Raw genomic sequence first — 18,004 nt, 5'->3', positions numbered from 1 at the left:
AATTCCCATCTTTAAACCCACGTGTGGGCAGTGTTTGAAAGTGATTTCAACCTCTCCATCTCTAGCTATCATCCATTAAAAACTCATTTTCTTCCCCAGTTTCAACAGAACTGACCAAAACACAGCTGAGGATTTGACACTGGTCACTCCTTACAAACCAGGGCTCAGCTCAGCCCCTCCAAAATCTGAGCACACATTTGAGGTTTAATTCCTGCTTGTTCCTAACAAACCCAACCCTCCCCAAATCCAGGGACACATCCAGCAGCTTCCAGGGATTCTGTGGGACCAGCTTTGAGCAGCCCCAATAAAGCAGAAAGTGATAAAAACCACAATGCTGGGTTGTTTTGTTGGGGTTTTTTTTTTTGCTTAAAGAACTGTAAACAGTGAAAGCCTCAAGTCAATGCTGCTCAGCCTTTACACACAATGCTCAGCCAGACACAAAGCTGCAGGAATTCTACTGGGAAAATTGGGATCTGGGGGGAAATCAAGTGCTTTAACCCTTCTACTGCTAAACACACACAAGGTCTTAGAAAAAAAACCACACGACTTGATACAATTTCTAGAAACAGAATTACAGTACTGACATTAAAAACAGTTTCTAAGGCTCAGACTGAGTCCAAAAAGGCCTCTGGTTGGGTTCATTCAAGCTCTTATGTTTGGACTGCATGACTGCAGCATAAGAATGATTGCAGCAAGACATCCACAGGTAATTTCTACATTTATTTTTGTTGGGTTTTTTTCTTTTTTTTCTTTTTTTCTTTTTATACCAAAAAAAGTTATGTGCAACAAATAGAATTCGTACATATTTACATGTTATTTTTTACCTGTTAGCAAAATTGTATCCTAAACCTCCAAGAGAGAATCTCTCAGCCTATATTGAGAAAAGGAACATCTGCCCAATGACTCCATTTTAAATGGGTGTTGGATTTGGAGTTGAAAGCACTGGGAATAAATAGTTGATGGAACGTACTATACAGAACAAACACCTAATATTTAGGCCATGCTTAATACAGTTTTATGATAACAGAATACTTCATCTTTTCTGGATCAGTTTAAACAACACTGGCAGAACCAAAGCCCTCCAACCTCTGATTCAGCCCACTAAATCAGGAGCAGAACTGCCTGAAGCACCTCACCAACCTGCTGGAACAACTGAGACTCTACAGCAGCACAAAAATGCAAATTACAGCACTCAGAAACCTCCTCAGCAGAGATTTGTTGTCACTTCAGATCTCAGGAATGTTTCCTTAGCCTCAGTGCCACAAATGTTTTAAAGGAAGAAACTTCCAAGAATATTCATGAGGCTCGAATGCTTCGTTGGCCTTAAAGAGTAGCAAGTACCTCACAGTAAGAGGATTTCAGCAATGTTGAATTCCTAAGCAGGTTTTGGGATGAGGTTGTTTTGCCTTTCCAATCTGCCCCTCTCTGGGAACTTCCAACTCAGAATATTCTGTGATCCCAAAGGAATTTTGGGATTCTGAGCCAAAGAGGGGCAGGAAGAGCCCAAATTCAGAATTCTGTGAATTTTATCCCGTCCATTCTTCCAAGTGTTGAAACCACCACGAGGATGTCTGTAACACCCCCCTGTCCCTTGCCAGCCCACGTATCATTTACCTGCCTTTACCCAGACCCCTGCAGCCTTGAGAATTTTTAGGATTTGCAAGGGTAAAACCAGTACCAAGCACACATTTAACACCATGTTCTGGCTGGGGCAGGCAGGGGGGCACGGCTGCACTCCTGATTTCCATCACAACCCACTTTGCTGGAAGGAAGATGCTGTTTCTATCACTGGGAGCAGCAAGGAAAGAGTCAAAAGAACTGGAAGCAGAAAGGTCCAAATTTCTCCTATGATTATTCTGCCCTTTACTCAGGCCAGCTGCATTTCTGAAGCACAAGAGAGAAACAGAAGAAATCAGGGCCGTTTCTAGCGAATCACTCCCAGTCAAAAGTAACTGCAAGGGATGCACACAAGACAAGAGAGGTCACAATTAAGGATCAGATTTGCAAGGTCGTGCACAAAGTGTGGCTGTAAATTCACCCAGAGCCCAAAGCCCAGCTCCGTTTGCTCCTCTGTGCACACTAAGAAGGACTGCAGACACCACTGCTGAAAATCTGGCCCTAAACATTTTTACTGAACAAACTGAATCAACAGACTATGCCCACACAGACAAGCACAAGACACAGTGAAGTTAAGTCAATACCAATACTTTCAGCTGATGGTTTGGGTTTTGTTTTTTTTTCCTCTTTTTTTCCCCAGGAATTGGACCGAGTACTCATGGTAATTGTCTCCATGGCTGCTTGCTGTGAGATCTCACCTCTTCCTTGGATGAAAAAAAGACGCCTTTAGTGTAGATCACAGGAATGCATCGAAATAAAATCTATACAACACACATTAAACACTGCTACTGCCTCAAGGCTTGGGGGAGAACAAAGCCAAGCCTTGAGGGACCAATTCAACATCATTCATCCCCCCTTAATATCAAAGTGGAAGGCATCTGAGAGACAGAACTAAACATCAAGACAAGCTTTAACTATACTCCGGTCAATACAAAACTCATTTAATGAATTGTTGGCTAGAACTGTCAGACGAGGGACAAGTCTTTTAGTGTTACATGCAACAGATGTTACTCACACCACAGAACTCTGTACAGAAAAGCAATTTCCACCTCCACCCTTGGTGCAAACCAGAATTACTTCAGTAGTGATTTAAATGTTAATTTTGTGAATTCAAGCTCCAAACTTGTTTTGCTCTATGGAAACGCTGCTCGTTTCACAGTCAAGTTTATCCTTAGTGTTTAAAATCCACGTACAATGGAAGTGTCTCTCTGACATTCATGTTTGAGAATGAAAATGCTAAAAGGAGTTAAATTAGTTCTTTAAATAAATGGGTATGCAGTTGGAATTCTTCAGACTTCGAACTGACAAGGGCAAAAAGCAGCACAGCACCAATAAAAGAAAGTAGCTGAACCCACACATTTTGGTGTCACACAGTCTGAAACACAAGTATTTCACTTTTCCAAATCACATCAACCTTTTAAATTAAACTGAAAACAATACTGCTACCACTTCTCAGTCTAAAAACTAAAACCAGATCTCTTAATACTCTTCTATCCCCAGCAGGTTTGCTGGGAATTCTGTTTGTTCATTTTTAAAGCAAGGACACTTCTGCCTGCCAAGTTCAACACAAAGTATTTGGTTTAAGATTTGAAGACAGAAGGCACTTTTAACATTCAGCCTTAGAATACTGAGTGCAGAAACAACGTGTACAATTTTGTTCCTTTGTTTAAATCTGCAGTTTAATAATTTTTTTTTCCCAATTAGTTCTTAGAAAGAGCAATGATAGCACTATATCACATTTCATTTTCAGGAGCACATTGACTTACTTATCCCATTAAACAGGTTGCCCTTCCAAGAGATCTTCTGTGTGTGTGTCAGGCCTAAAGTTCATTTCCCAATATAGCACAAACCAAAGATCCTGACCAAGATCAATTAAGGAACTGCTTTTTCAGTGCACTGCTTGGTTATCCTGCTCACTCAGTGGTTTCCACTGCAAATTGCAATTCTATACTGCAGCATTCATAGAACATCAAACATTAGTAACACTGGCTGAGCACAGCTTCAAACAGCTCTGCTTGGAAATGGAGACCTTCCAAAGAACACTTCATCCAACCCCCAAGCTGCAAATCAGCTTTTCATTGACCACATGAAGCTATTTTTGTTCTGTACAGAAATTAATGAGGTTGTCGTTTAATCAACATACTTCACGTTTCAGCTTTAATTCCATTTTTGTTACTGGAGACCAAAAGAAAAAAAAAAAAGGAAAAAAAAGAAAAAAACAAGAAGAAAAAAATGGAACCAACCCCAAGCATCATTCTTGTGAAAGCACAACAGTGAGAGCAGCAACTCCACGTTCTTTAGAGGTCACTTCTTCCATCGTGTCAGTCGACTCTGAGCTGAACCCTCTGACAGCTCCTAACCACACCCATGGGACAGTGAGTTCTCCAGGGATGAAACCAAGAGTTCTAATTTTATTTACAGTATAAGTCCTAGTCAAATCTAAGTCCATCAGCTAAAAAAAAAGAGAACAAAAAAAAAAAAAAGAAAAAAAATACACATACTGTAAACATGGCAACATTAAATATGGTGATGCTAGTCTAGAATATTTCATGTCATGATCACATCTTGTTATACCTGAATTTATATACAGGATATTTTATAGCAAGTGTTACCCACTTCACAAGTGGAGGGGGAAGAGAGAGAGTCTAGGTTTTGCTGTGGCTAAAACTCCTTCAAAGTAAAGTTAAAGCTTGTCATTGATTGTTATAGAGCTTTCTTTCACAACCGCATTTAAACTCAAGATTAGCACAGAGAAATTATCTGGGGCCCCTTGAAATTTATAATTCAAAATTTCTGTTATGATTCTCGGAGGGGAAAAAACGTGTCTGATATGGAGAATAAAAAAATTACTGCAAAATAAACTTAATGGAAGTTGGGTCTTCAGACTGTCAGTCAAAAGTTCCACCAGGGGTTATTCCTGTTTGGGTTGGAGTTGCCTCTTCCAGGCCTCGTTCAAATAAACTAGTCGTTTGTAGTTGATGATAAAGAGAATGAAGTTCAGCAAATATGTGAGCACGAAGACAATGCAAAATTCCTTCAGCACGAAGTACAGAATGTATGCCAAGTACAGGGACCCTACTACAGACACTATGGAGGATGTCATGAGGATTAGAGCTGCTACTGCACTTGCTGTCATACCTGCAACAAGAGAGACAGAGTTACTCACCCCTCTCCACACAGAGCAAATTCAAACTCAGCCACGCAGCAACACTTACACAGAATTCTGGTTAAAATACCACGGGTGGGTATCTGGAGGGGAGCACCTAAGGCTGTGTCTGACAGCCCTGTGTGTAGGATTAACCATGCTCATATCTCTGAGTTATAGGAAAATTAGTGATCAAGTTATTTCTGTCGGGATTAACAGCTTTACAGCAAACCACAGAGTTACCAAGAAATAGATATAATTATATTTCATGCACTTTTTTGCCCGCTCTCTCCATTACTCCTGCAAAACCTGCCCATTCCATTTTTATTTCTTCTCTTTTCCACCATGCAATCCAATGCCAAATATACTGGAGTGAAAATACCAGCACAGGAACTATCTTCACACTTGGATTATTAATAGCATATCAGGAGAAAATGCAATTACTCTTGTACTCAGTCGGGGTTTTAAGCCCTTGGGACAGATGTATCATCAGAGTGATGCTAAAAAAACCCCAAGATATAAAACTCAGAAGCATTTCTCTGGTTTCCTGCAGATTGTGCAATGGATATTGCTCTCCTCCTTCATCCCCACAGCCCTGCTGTACACTTGGGGCTCTGAAGTGAACGAATACTTACCAAGTAGCATTTGTAGTATATAAAACACCAGGCCAAAAACACTGTTTGACTGATTTATTGCACTGTCCTTCCCAAAGATGGAACCCAAGAGACCGAATCCTCGACCCCATCTGTAAAACAGGGAAACTAATTAACTCTTATTTGGCCACCCACTGCTTCCCAGCAGCATTTTCAGTTCAGGGCTGTTGGGGAAAGAAAAGGACACATATTCTGACATGATTTACGTGGAGTTCTGCAAAACCAAGCAGCAACAGGGGGAGCACTGGGCACAGCTTCATCCCACACCTTGCTGATTAAAGTTGTTTGACGCACCAGGAAATACTGAGTTCACACAGCTGCAACTTCCCTGAACACCACCTCTGCTTCCCAGGGCTGGAGTTTGGAGCTGTTTTGTCAAATAAACACTTCCTCCCCCTCTCAGGGTTGCTTTTCCCTGAGATTCTCCTCGGGGTTGCTGTTCCCCGAGGTAATCAGGTTTTCTGTCTTCTCTTTGCCCTAAGTGTTTCACACTGGAGCCAGAGCAGACAAGCTGAGTCCCCAGTCCGTGTTTCCAAGGTTGTTTATTCTCCATTATCTCTCAGTTCTTTCTCAGCTCTGCAGGGCGTCCCCAGCAGAGCAGGACACGGGGCAGGACTGGGGCGGATCAGAGGGTCCCGGACCCTTTGTTCCATTTCCCTGACCCAACCACCGTCCACAATGAACTTTTTATTTACAGAATCATACCAATACTTACTACCTATGCTAACATGTAATTTCTACTCTAAACCAATCCTTGAGATACAACTCAGCAGAAAATGGGGGACGAGAGCAAGAACAAGGAGCACAGGGGCCACTCCCCAATTCCTCCATTTTGCCTCTTCAACCCCATATACTGAGAATCCCAGATTCTACATTTACATTCTATGATAAACTAAATACTACTTATTTTGAATTCTCTCGGCTTGTGATTCTTCACACACTGTGGGCATTCACTGCCATGGCCAGGGATCAGAGGCAGTGTCCCCCTGGGCTCTGTGTGAGGCTGGCTGAGCCCCTTGGACAGACCCCAGACCCCCTGTCCGGTCTCCAAACCCTCCAGGGTGGCCAGGGGGATGTTCTAGACTCCGACATCCCCCCAGTGACAGCTCCAGCAGCTCCCTGCACCACAGTGAGTGGGACACGAGGTCACTACAAAGCTGAGGCAAGGATTTGTTCCGCTCACTTCTCTGCAGCAGAGCAGAACCAGGCCATCACTCTGTACCTCAGCTGCTCCTCAGCCTCGCGGCTCAGGAGGAACCCAAATCTGTCACGCACACGAGCTGAGCATCACAAGATCCCCAGCCCTCGTTTGTGGGAGCTCTTGCACAGTGTGGCACTTTGAACCAACACCTGAAAGCCCTGCAAAGTGACTTTCAGCTTTCCAGCGATGAGGCAGAAAGCAGCACAAGCCCTACAAAACTGCTGGAAGGAGGAGGAAAGATTAAATTAGCAAATGTGTTTGTGCCAGAAACCATTAATTCCATGCCCCTAAGGCAGATCACGCCATTATTTGTAAAAGCAAAGTGAGGACCCTATTTATTAGTGTCACTTGAAAATATGAAGTTATTTTGCTACTCCAACAGGTGATTTAACTCACAGGAGCACACTGGGATAACTGCCAGCAGAGTTTTGGAGAATCAAGCCAAGCACTACACAAAGGTAAGGCTTGCTTCACATTATCAGCTTTAAAAAAGTGCCATTCCTCACCCTGCTGCAGCAGGAAACTCCAAGGAAAATGCAGTTTTCAGGAATTTGCTTGTCCCAGAGGCAATGGCCCTGCTGAACCAAGACACAGCTCAGGTTTGGCCCTGAATTTGCTGATGTCACTCACCTGGGACCTGCCACCACCACACCACAAGCAGTTTTCTCACAATAAGGACAATTTAATCCCATCTCCAAAACACTTTCTAGTCTCCCTGCCATCTGTGCAAAAACTCATTTAAACTCATCATTTTAATTGCAGACTAAGTTTGAATTCACTATTAATACTCTTGTGCTCTTCTCACCAAGAAACCCAGCAGATCCCAATTCTTAGAAAGCAGATTTACTGTATGAACAGTCAAAAATTAAACATTCTTTCAGCTAGTTTGGTCTTAAATCTTTCCAAAGTGACACTTTTGTGCCAATATTAAGCTTCAAGGCAGCACAGACAATGCTTTTCCAGGGGACAAAGCCTCAGCATCCCAGAGCTGCCAGACATGGAATTGTAGGGAAAAGCAGTGCAGAACTGCCTGGCTCTCTGCTCTCATCCCAGGGCAGCCCTGGGGCTATGGAAATGACACAGAATTACAAAGAATCTCAGTTATGGTGAGATTTCCTCCCACACCTCCAATGCTATCTGGATTTTAAGTGAGAACTGTTAATTTTTTTTTTTAGCCTTCCTTTGATAAGGTGGTCACAACACACATAAAAATTGTCTTGTGTTGTCCAAATTCCAAAGGCTGTATTAAAGAGCCACACAAATATATTAAAGGAATTATAATTTTTAAATTCAATGGTTTATACTTATTTTTCTGTATTACTACATTTACAGATGCTTCAGCCTGCCATCCACAGGCTCACTTTATTGTTCTGGACTCCAAGTGAGAATTCTTTGCAGGGTGACATTAAAATGATTTTACATTCAGGTAATGAATGTAAAAAATGTAAATGTAAAATATAAAAACACTCAGGTTTTCCTGCACAACCCAAAGTGGGCAAAGGTTCAGCCTCAGCCTAACTCCAAACAAGTGCAGGATGCTGAATCCATCCCTACCTGAGTGCTCTCACCTCTGATGCTCAGCAGATCCTGTGTGTCTGAGAGAAAACTCCTCTTTAAAACCACAGGAACGGCATTTTACAGAACCTGACCCTGCAGCTCTCCGAGAGAATACAACGTTGCCAGTGCAGGATAATGAGTTCCAGCCCTTCCTGGGAGTCCTGGAGTGATCTGTGCAGGGCTGCAAGGTCAGAGCACAGGGAAAGCTTTTTCCACATGCAGGGGTTCATTAAGCGTCTCGTTGGCCTTGTAGCAGCTTTGAGGACATCCAGTATTAAGTTTCAGCCCATGGAGTCCAGGTCTAATCTCACATTTTATTCCACACACTTGGAGACAGTTAAGCAGCCTGGGGTTTAGCACAGAACACTTCTCCCAGCCTTATAATGTTTGGAGTGGGAGCAAATGTTCCACATCAAACTGAAAAGCAAAGTATTTAGACTTTGTATATTTATTTGTATACTCCCTTTCCCATCTCATTTCCCTACTGGAAAGTGTAAATCGTCTCCTAATTTTATTAAGGTTGTAAAACCCACAATGAACCAGGAACTTCTGCCAGCAAGTGGAGGAAGGATAAAAACTGAGTAGATAATGTTCCTATTCACACCAAACTCAGGTGTGAATTGTCTGATTTATGATAACTTTGAAAGTCTAAAAAAATATGGCAAACAAATAGCAAGAAGAAAGTCCTTATGGCAAGATAAGATGCAAAAAATAAACTCAAAAGTCTTTCATGTAACCCATATTTTACAAAAAAACATAATTTAGAAGAAATGTTATTCATTTGCATCAATTTTTCAGGATACAGGATGCTAAGCAGAATGACCTGCAGTAACTACAGAGCTGCTTGCACAGCAAGATAAAAGCACAGCCTGATTTCAGGGAGTTTTTCCTGGTTCTGGCTGGTGGCTCCCAGCCCTGAGGATCAGGAATCCGTACTGAGATCCAGGTCGAAGTCACTCGAGGTGACTCAGAGCACCCTGACAAACACAGGTGCCAAACCCACTCTCACCACACCCGAGTTTCACTGCTATTAAAAAGTAAAAAGCAATCTCATCTAATTACAAGGAACAAACCTTTAAGACATCTTTGGAACTCAGTTTCCCTCCCTATCTGCATGTACCACTCTGAATGTTCTTTAAAATGTTAAACAGTGATTCAAGAAATGGAAAATAAAGTGATTCATCTACTTTCCCAACATCTACAATTGAACACTGCAGTGGTTTTCAGTCCAATGTGCACTGTCTTTTATCAAAAGGAGGTTTTGAAAGTTATTATCCACCCTCTCAACAATGCCCCTTTGGGTTTGAGGTACTTCACAAAGCTCAGTAATGTTGCATTTTCAGAAGTTTAAAGCAGTATTTGTGTGCAATTGTTACTTCTTAACAAGAAGACAAAAAACTGAGGTCACTGTGCTCCACAAGTGATGTACCTCCAATAAAATCTTACACTTTTAAATCACTAAAATAATTTGAATCTCTTTTGTACAATTATGAACATCCTCTGTGTTCCAGAACAGTGTATTAGGGGACACACTTGAAACATTTCAGCAGAGAAATAATATAGCAGAGAAAATGCTAAAAGGGAACACAAGAACCTCATTTAGTCTCCCAGTATCTCAAGTATTTTAGAGGACAAGCAAACAGCCTTCCAGTTTTACAAGTTACAAGCTATGAGTGATCAGCATTGGCTCCAAAAGCAGCAGAATTCCAAGCCTGCCAAACACACCAAATCAAACAAACCAACCAAAAAGTGTTTGTTTAGCCAGGAGCTGGATTAGTGTCCCCTGCAGCCTCTGTGAGAAATGCTGGAGTGTTTTTGCTGCCAAGCCCCAGCTCTGACAGCTACCTGCAGATATTTTTAACAATTTTGTCAAATATCATTCTCCAAGATGCTTTCCTTGGCTGTCACGGTCCTTAAGGATCAGCTGAGACTCCTGAACTGGGGTTTCACTGCACTAAGACATTTGGTGCCCTGCTTTGAAACCTTCCTGGATGTCCCAGGTGTTTTCTGAGTACTTTTGACCTCCACCACAACCCCTGGTGATGAGCAGAGTCACATCCCCTCAATTTCCCCATGGTACCCGCTCAGTTTTTATGGCCAGAACTGAGCTAACCCCAATATTTTCATTTTAACATGGACAGAACCATAGTGGGTGAGGGCAGGCCCAGCAGCAGCAGCCTTGAACAGATCACACAACTCCCAGGTCACATTCCAGTGTCCTCAGGGGCTGCTTGGAAATGCAATCAAATCCTTCAGGGGACTGGATTATTCATGTCCCAGCCCAAATCTCTGCATTTCTGCAGCAGCAGCTTTGCCAACACAATTCTCTCTCAGTTGTTGGGTTTGGTGCAATGAAAAGGGCAAACAATAAAAAAGATTCTGTCCTCAAACTGCAAGAAAAGAATTCAAGTTTGGGTGTTTTTTGGGTAGTGGTAGTTCCTTGAAGCCTCTCAGTTCAGGATTATTTATCATCCTGTGAGCATTATTTTGTTACCAACAGCAAGCACCCCTTACCACTTTGTAACCCTGAGGAAACAATACATCTAATTTTCTAAAGAAATCAAAAAAGACTGCACCTGATAAGTGATGTGCACATTTCCTTAAGCACCACTGGACTTCTGAGGTGATTTCTGGTCTGGAGTGAAAGTTCTCAGAGATGAGCAGAGCTCACCCCCTGCCTTCAGGGAAAAGCTCATATAAAGGTCAAAGGATCTGGAGCAGGTTAAGAAACTTGGGTTGCAATTTCTTTCCAGCTTCACCAGAGGATTTCGGATTAAACCTAATTCATGGTTTCAAGGCCACTCTAACACTTTTAATAAATTAAGTAAAAGCCTTCAATTAGAAGCCACAAAAAAGGAGATTAAAAATTCCCATTTGTAAACTTGCCAGGAGTGCTCAAAAATGTTGATACACTTAATTTCATGTTTAAATCTATTAGCAGCATTTAGCATAACCAAATGAGGTTTTCTTCTATATATCCTCCAGCTCTGCTTCAGAAAGAGCCTGTAAAAACTCTCAGTGTCCAGATCAGCAAAATATTAAGCAGACAGTAGGTAATTATTTTATAGCAGCCTTTACAGAAGCACTAGATATTCAAGATACAAACCAACAGCACTGATTCCTTCTATAATAACTCCTCACATCATCTTTTCTATTAAGCTACCATAAATGAAGTCCAAGTCAGAAATATAAGCACTTTGTTAAATTTACTTTGCACCAGGCAAAATAATTCCTAGCCCTATTACAAATTCCAGTCAAGATGGAAATTATATATTTATGAAAAGCAAAAATTAAAGTGTTTTTGTGTGTACTGTAAGGATGGAAAATAAAAGATTCCCTCAGTTATAAAACACTGCTGTGTTTTATAAAAGATGTGCCTCGATCAGTAAGTGTTGTATCAGTATTAAATCATCAATTTTCTACTAGAAAGATGGGGGGAAACAGCCCAAAATCCTCGAGTTATCAGCTTCTGCAGCTTTAAGAGCAACTTTAAAACTTGAGGCTGGTTTCCACCAGCATTCCTGGCACACCTCCTCTCTCCAGCACATGGAATAAGCTCTGGATCCTCACAGCTCACCCCCTCAGCTCCCTGCTGTCCTGAGCCCTGTGTGCACAGTGCCAGCCCAGCTGGGACAGGGACACAGCCTTGGCTCGCAGGGCAGCTTTCCCTCCAGCTGAGCACTCACTGGGGGCTTCCCTCCCTTCCCCTGTGCTCAATTTGGCTGCTCCAATTTCTCCCTGCCCAATTCCAAACCAGAGATCTTCCAAGCTTCCCTCACACAGCAAACGCAGTGAATCCAGAATCCCTGGAGAAGCTCTGTTACATCTCCTAACACATCAGTCACCAACTTCACACTTATCTGGGTATTTGCTTGCAGGTACAGCAATGCAAAAAATTCCTGGGATATCAGGAATTTACTATTATAAATATGAATGATAACTGCTACAGAATGTTCTTTACTTGGAATGAAGCACACTTGACAGACAAGGAGTTTACAGGAGCTGCCTCACAACAGAGCTCAGTGGGAATCTGTTTAAACATCAGCTTAGGGAGGTCTGGAAGTTTTTTCCATGTCCCATTTCCTTGCACAATGGGGTTGTTCTCGTCACCTTGATCCCTGTAAAGATGCACTGGAACAGTTCTAGAAGGTGTTCTCTGCTGAGAAACCAGCACGGGGCAGCTGTACCTGCAGTTCTTAGAGCAATTCACACCCACTCTGCAGAGGAATGAGCTCCACACCAGCACAACCAACCAAAGAGAACACAACGGGTGTAAATTCATGTTTCAAGTGATTTATGAACTGTACAATAACACTACACAGGTCACAGGCCACCCTTGCAGACCTGCCCACAACACCCCCAAATTTAACAGGCGTTTTCAGGAACCAGCAGGTGAATATTTTGGTGCATCCACCAGAACACACAAGGTGGATGTGCAAGTTGGTCTAGAGGAAGGTATCCCTGCCCATGGCAGGGGGCTGGAACAAGAGGAACTCCAAAGCCCCTTCCAACCCAAACCATTCTGTCACCTCAGACTCTTTCAGAACTTCTCAGAGTGCCTCAAACATAAGACACCCATCCAAGACTTTGCCCATGAACAGAACAGGGAATTCCTAAAACATCAGTGACATCCAGATCCTCAAAATGCTGTTCTCACTCCAGAACTCCTCCAGCGATCAGGCAAAGATCAATATTGACTATTGCCAAACCCCTCCACTGACGCAGCTGCAAATATTGCTACAGATATCCACGACAGGTGCCCTTTGCTCGTTTGTGCTGCTGTCTTGAGGCTCTGGTACAGTGGGTACAGCGTTCATTAATGCACGCCAGGCTACAAAAGTCATTCAAAACCACTAATTTATCCTGTAGGAATCAACAATTCATCAAGACACAAAGCAGAAATGTGCCTGAAAGTGGTGTGGAAAAGACCAAAGCCAAAGGTCTCTGCATTACCACTTAAAGGTCACATTTTATTTCAAGCTGTAGCATGACCTGTATGACTTGAAATGTGTTTTATTACTTTAATTCCCTCTGTGAAACCACAGCAAGACAAATATATTTTTCAGGAACTGCTATTAGCCAGTTTCATTATATATATAAAGCCATTCTTGACACTTAATTTTTCTTAACTATAAGATGGCAATTAATTTAAACTAAACACAGCAATTGCCAGTGGAAATGTGAGGTAATTGCCCTAATACCTGCCCTTATCAGCCACTCCTTAGCAGTTTTTATTTTTAAATTATTTCATGAACTTTGCCCTTGATAAAAACTTGAAATATGCTGACCATTCATGTTTTGGGTAAGGGATACTGCAAAGGGATCTCTCCAAAATAATCTTCTGCATGAGTCAGGCTCTGATAGGAGATTTTCTGTGCTCCTCCCTCTGCATGCTGGCAGTCTTTACATTTCTGTTCTTCTTCTTGTGCCAATGCCAGATCTGGCTTAAAAGCAAGACTTGGAAATACCAACAGCTGGTGAAAAAAGAAACTCCGCCCAAAATGCCAGAGAGTCAGTTCAGGAAGGAATAAACTAATTTATTCTAATTATTCTATGCATTTGAAATGAACCCCAACAGCACTAAGTGCTTCTTAAAGTTCAGCCCACTCTTAGAGTCAAAACTCTAAGTTTTGACTAAGACGTGAAGACTGCAACATTCCAAGTTCCATCAGCAAATCCAGTTTCAATAAAAAGTCACATAACCCAGTGAACCATCTAAAAGCCAAAGTAGAAACAGAAGTTCCTCACCCAGTTAACTCTGCAGAGTGAACGCCAATAATTAGCTAATCAATTAATTTCTGACTGTCAGTGCAACAGCTTAATGAGGAATGTGAAAGTTAAATCTGAATTACCTGTGAAAAAGCTGGAACACAAAATTGAAACTCTACAGCCCCAGTGAAATTTAAAGTGTGGTTAAAAGTTCCTTTTAGAAATGAAGTTTCTGAGAAACTCAGGTGCTGTGGGAACAAGGAACATTCAGCTGGACAAAGTGAGAGAGAAAAATGAATGGGGAGCTGTGGCAACATGGAAAATAAGATTAATTTCTTTCCAACTTTAATGCCTTGCTCTCCTGCCTTACTTTTAAAGCAGAACTCCCCCTCTGTGTCCTGCACAGCCTGGAGAGCAAATTCTTCTCCAAATATGGTTGGAGTGAACAGAACTTGCACGTTCCTTCTCCACAAACTCCTTTTACCACCTGCTCCACCGATCACGAGCTCTCCTGGCATTTGCAGTGCTTCACTCCAGGCATGGTTCTCCTAGCAACTGCTGCGAGATCTGAGTGCATTTTATCCCTAACTCTTCACATTATCATATAGAATTCCTACAGCCAAGGATTTCCAGGTCTTACTCAACGTGTCAGCTGCAGCATTGCTAATGAACGCTGTAATTACCGAGCTTGATTCCATAATTAGAAATAATTCTGATTATATCTTTAGGTAATTTCCTTCTCCCAAGCGTTTGGTAAACACGCATCAGAACTGTGACATCCAACTCCCTGTCACAACAGCAGCATTTGGTACAACAACAAAAAGCTTTTGGAGGACCAATTCTATACAAGAAGAGGCTTAAATCTCTGTTATTCTCTTTTTACCCCAATATCTGTGATCAAAGTTAAATTACTGACGAGACTCACGTGGTATAATCTCAATAGCGTAAGGATAATTTAATTTATATTATTTGAATTTATCTGGTGAGTTTATTGAAGTCTCCTCCCTAGTCAGATCCAAACTTCTCATTTCAGGACACTTTCCAAGCAGAGACATGAACACCTTCACAAACTAAAGATGACCTGAGGCAGACAGAAAAGCAGAGTTAAAGCCTTCACTCAGTGACAATTTCAGGTGGCCAGAGATTCAGATCTCTGTCACACAATCTCACTTCTGCCACCACAGAAGAGGTTTTAGGAAAAAAAGCTCCCTGGATGTTTTGCCTTAATAATTTCACAGCTCCCAGCTTGACAGAGGATGGGAACATTCCCTCAAACTGGCTTGTTAGGATGATACAGCAAGTACCTCTATAAAAACTGTGACAGCTTTTGCACCGGTTACACTGAGAAGGGAAAAAGGAAATCTCCAGTACTCATTCAGCTGAAGGCATTAGCACAGTAATAACAAAGTTCTCATTAAAATAAATAAGAAGGATTTAATACATAGATTTGCTCAAGAACCAGATTTATACACTGACTGTCATAACAGGACTAAGAGCCCTCAGCCTTTAGGAAACAACTGCTAAACTGGCTGGACGTCTGCAAAATGAAGTCAGGATTTGGACCGGGCTCGTGCTGCAGAGGCATCCAAGTCTCCTTTGAATGAAGCACTTCCTCTGTATCACCAAAGCATCTCCCGTGCTGCCAGGAGACGTCCCAATGAAAACGCAATACCGATACTGCAATTAAAACTAACAAAGCAAACCACCTGCAATTGCACTGGTTTATGATGTCCTTAACCACTACTCACAGCTACAACACTCCACTCTCCTGAGCTTTTACCACTAAAACGCCTGTCACTCCACCTAATTGCCATTGATTACAACACAGCAATTGCGGGTGCCTCACCCTGCAGCCCGCAGTGATCCCGAGAATCCCGGTTCCCGCAGCGATGGGGTGCCCCACACCGGGAGCGCTGCCCCTCCCCGGGCTGCCCCGGCCCCTCCGTGCCCCCGCCCGGCCCGCTGCCCCTCCGAGCACCGGCCGGCCCCCCAGCACCCCCCGAGGCACCGCAGGCAGCACTCCGGGACCCGTCTCCACCGCTCCCGCAGCCCTCAGCCCCCTCCCCTTGCGGGGGCGGCGGCGGGTCCCACCCGCGCCTCACCTGGAGGTGATGGCGGCGGAGCAGCGCACCCGCTCGCTGAGGTCGCACAGGGCCTGGTAGTGGCTGTCGCGGCCCTTCTCGCGCTCCAGGTGGCAGGCGTACAGGGACAGCAGGATGCCGGCGGCGCACACGGCGGACCGCGCCACCCGCTCCCAGCGCGGCACCGACACCCGCAGCAGGACGGGCGCCGCCATCTTGGCCCCGTCCCTCCGCCTCAGCCCGCGACGCGGGCCCGGCACCGCCCCGCCCCGCGCACGCGCGCGCGCTCCTGATTGGCCCGCCGGGCACGCGCGCGCGCCCCTGATTGGCCGGGCGGGCGGGCGCGCCACGACCCCCTCCCCTTCTCCCCCGCGCTGGCCCCGCCCCTCGCCGCTCGCGCCGGACGTGGCGCCTCGCGACGACGTCACGTCAGGCCTGGGCGGGGGAGGGGGCGTGGCATGGCGCCCCCTGGCGGCCGCCGGGAGTGCCGGCAGAGTCCCCTCACGCCCCCGCCCCGCCTGATTCCAGCAGGAAAATGAGCTTTTCCTGCAGGAAAATGGGCTTTTCCTCGCGTTTTTCCCCTCCGATCTGCGACGCGGGGGAAACTGGGCAGTTCCGAAAAACGCGAAAGAAATCTTCACGGCTGACCTGAGCCTCAGGGAGGAGGTGTCACTTCACCGGAGCTAAGGTGATGTGAGCCTCAGCCCCGTTCTCCAGGGGTTTGTCCGTGATCTTGGGCAGAATGCGCCAAACTCCCGCATCCTGCAGACGCACAGAGCCCATCTGAGGTGCAGAGGGCCTGTTACATTCCCAAAGTTCACCACGAGCTTGCCTGGGATGTGTAACTTGGACAGACGACTGAAGAAATATATTAAAAGTTTGATTTTCCTAGCGCACAGCAGAGCCTTGTGCTCCACTTGGCTGTGGAACAGCTGCTGATGGATTCCCCCAGGGCTCGCTCAGCCTTGCACTTGAGCAATGGGATTTCATCACTTATTTCCCAGATCTGGCATCGCCAGACTGGATCACAATCAGATGGACACGACCCAAAATAAAAATAAAAATGGTTATAAAAAATAGTAATACCAATACAATAATAAAAGTTAAACAATCTAGAGTAGGACAATCTATGAGACAATAATAGCAAAGAGATACAGCCTGGGCCGGGTCTCCTCTCCCTGGAGCAAAGTCAGCAGGAGAAGGACCCCGTTAAGTGAAAATTCACTCCTTAAGAGGAGTAATCTATTGCATATACAAACCACTTAATGATTATGCATATATTTTATTTAAAACAAGAAATCCGTCTGGTACTTGTCAAAAATTTTCTGTTAATCCCCAGGCGCCTCTGAGTCTAAGTCAGGCTTGAAGAGGTTCGTTTCTGTAGATAAGGAACGCCATAAATCCTTCTCCTCTGGAAAATTTAGGGGTTTCTGTAATTGTTATCTCTGTGCAAAGAACCCCCTGATTATCTTCTCCTTCTCCTGAGCTAATAAAAAGAATATCTCACACACATAGCTTCTATTTTAACTACTAGAGCTTAATCTTAATTACAAAACTGCATTCACTATACTATTCAAAAGTTAATACAGCATAACTTTTCAACCTAGCATAATACATACAGTAAATATCTGCGCAGAGCCATATAATATGCATTTCTCACAGGCACCAGCTGCTCGTTCTGGTGCCCTTCCCCAAATCCTTGTGCGCTGTGGGCATCAGCAGATGCGGGGTGAGCGGGTACGAAAGGCAGCTCTGGAGTTTTCCCAAGGAAAGCAGGGGCACAAAGCACAATGGCAGCATTCATCCCGCCGGCGGTGCCATCCTGCCCCCATTGTTCTGCAGAACAAAACAAACCCGAGAGGGACGCGGCCGCAAAATGACTTCAAGCGTCAAGAATCCCTCTGCCAGAAAAAGAAAAAGGAAAAAAAACCCCAAAAAAACACCAAAAAACCCCCAAAAAACCCCAAAAACAAAACAAACAAACAAAAAAACCCACACAAAAACCCCCCAAAAACCCAAAACAAAACAAAACAAAAAACCA

General features: G+C 43.9%; 1 protein-coding gene across 1 annotated transcript; it reads right to left on the bottom strand.

The window, feature by feature from the left end:
- Positions 1 to 351: 351 nt before the first annotated feature.
- On the bottom strand, positions 352 to 16,231 carry VKORC1L1 (vitamin K epoxide reductase complex subunit 1 like 1). Its single transcript, XM_063402544.1, has 3 exons — positions 15,985 to 16,231; positions 5,398 to 5,507; positions 352 to 4,755 (listed from the first exon to the last, which is right to left on the bottom strand). Exons 1-3 carry the CDS (start codon positions 16,176 to 16,178, stop codon positions 4,529 to 4,531), a joined length of 531 nt encoding a protein of 176 aa, XP_063258614.1. The 5' UTR covers positions 16,179 to 16,231; the 3' UTR covers positions 352 to 4,528.
- Between the last annotated feature and the right edge of the window lie 1,773 nt (positions 16,232 to 18,004).

Source organism: Prinia subflava, chromosome 8 (assembly GCF_021018805.1).
Source record: "Prinia subflava isolate CZ2003 ecotype Zambia chromosome 8, Cam_Psub_1.2, whole genome shotgun sequence".
NCBI classification, from domain to species: Eukaryota; Metazoa; Chordata; class Aves; order Passeriformes; family Cisticolidae; genus Prinia; species Prinia subflava.
Note: the sequence above shows the minus strand (reverse complement) of the source record. Positions and strands in the feature narration are given on the sequence as shown.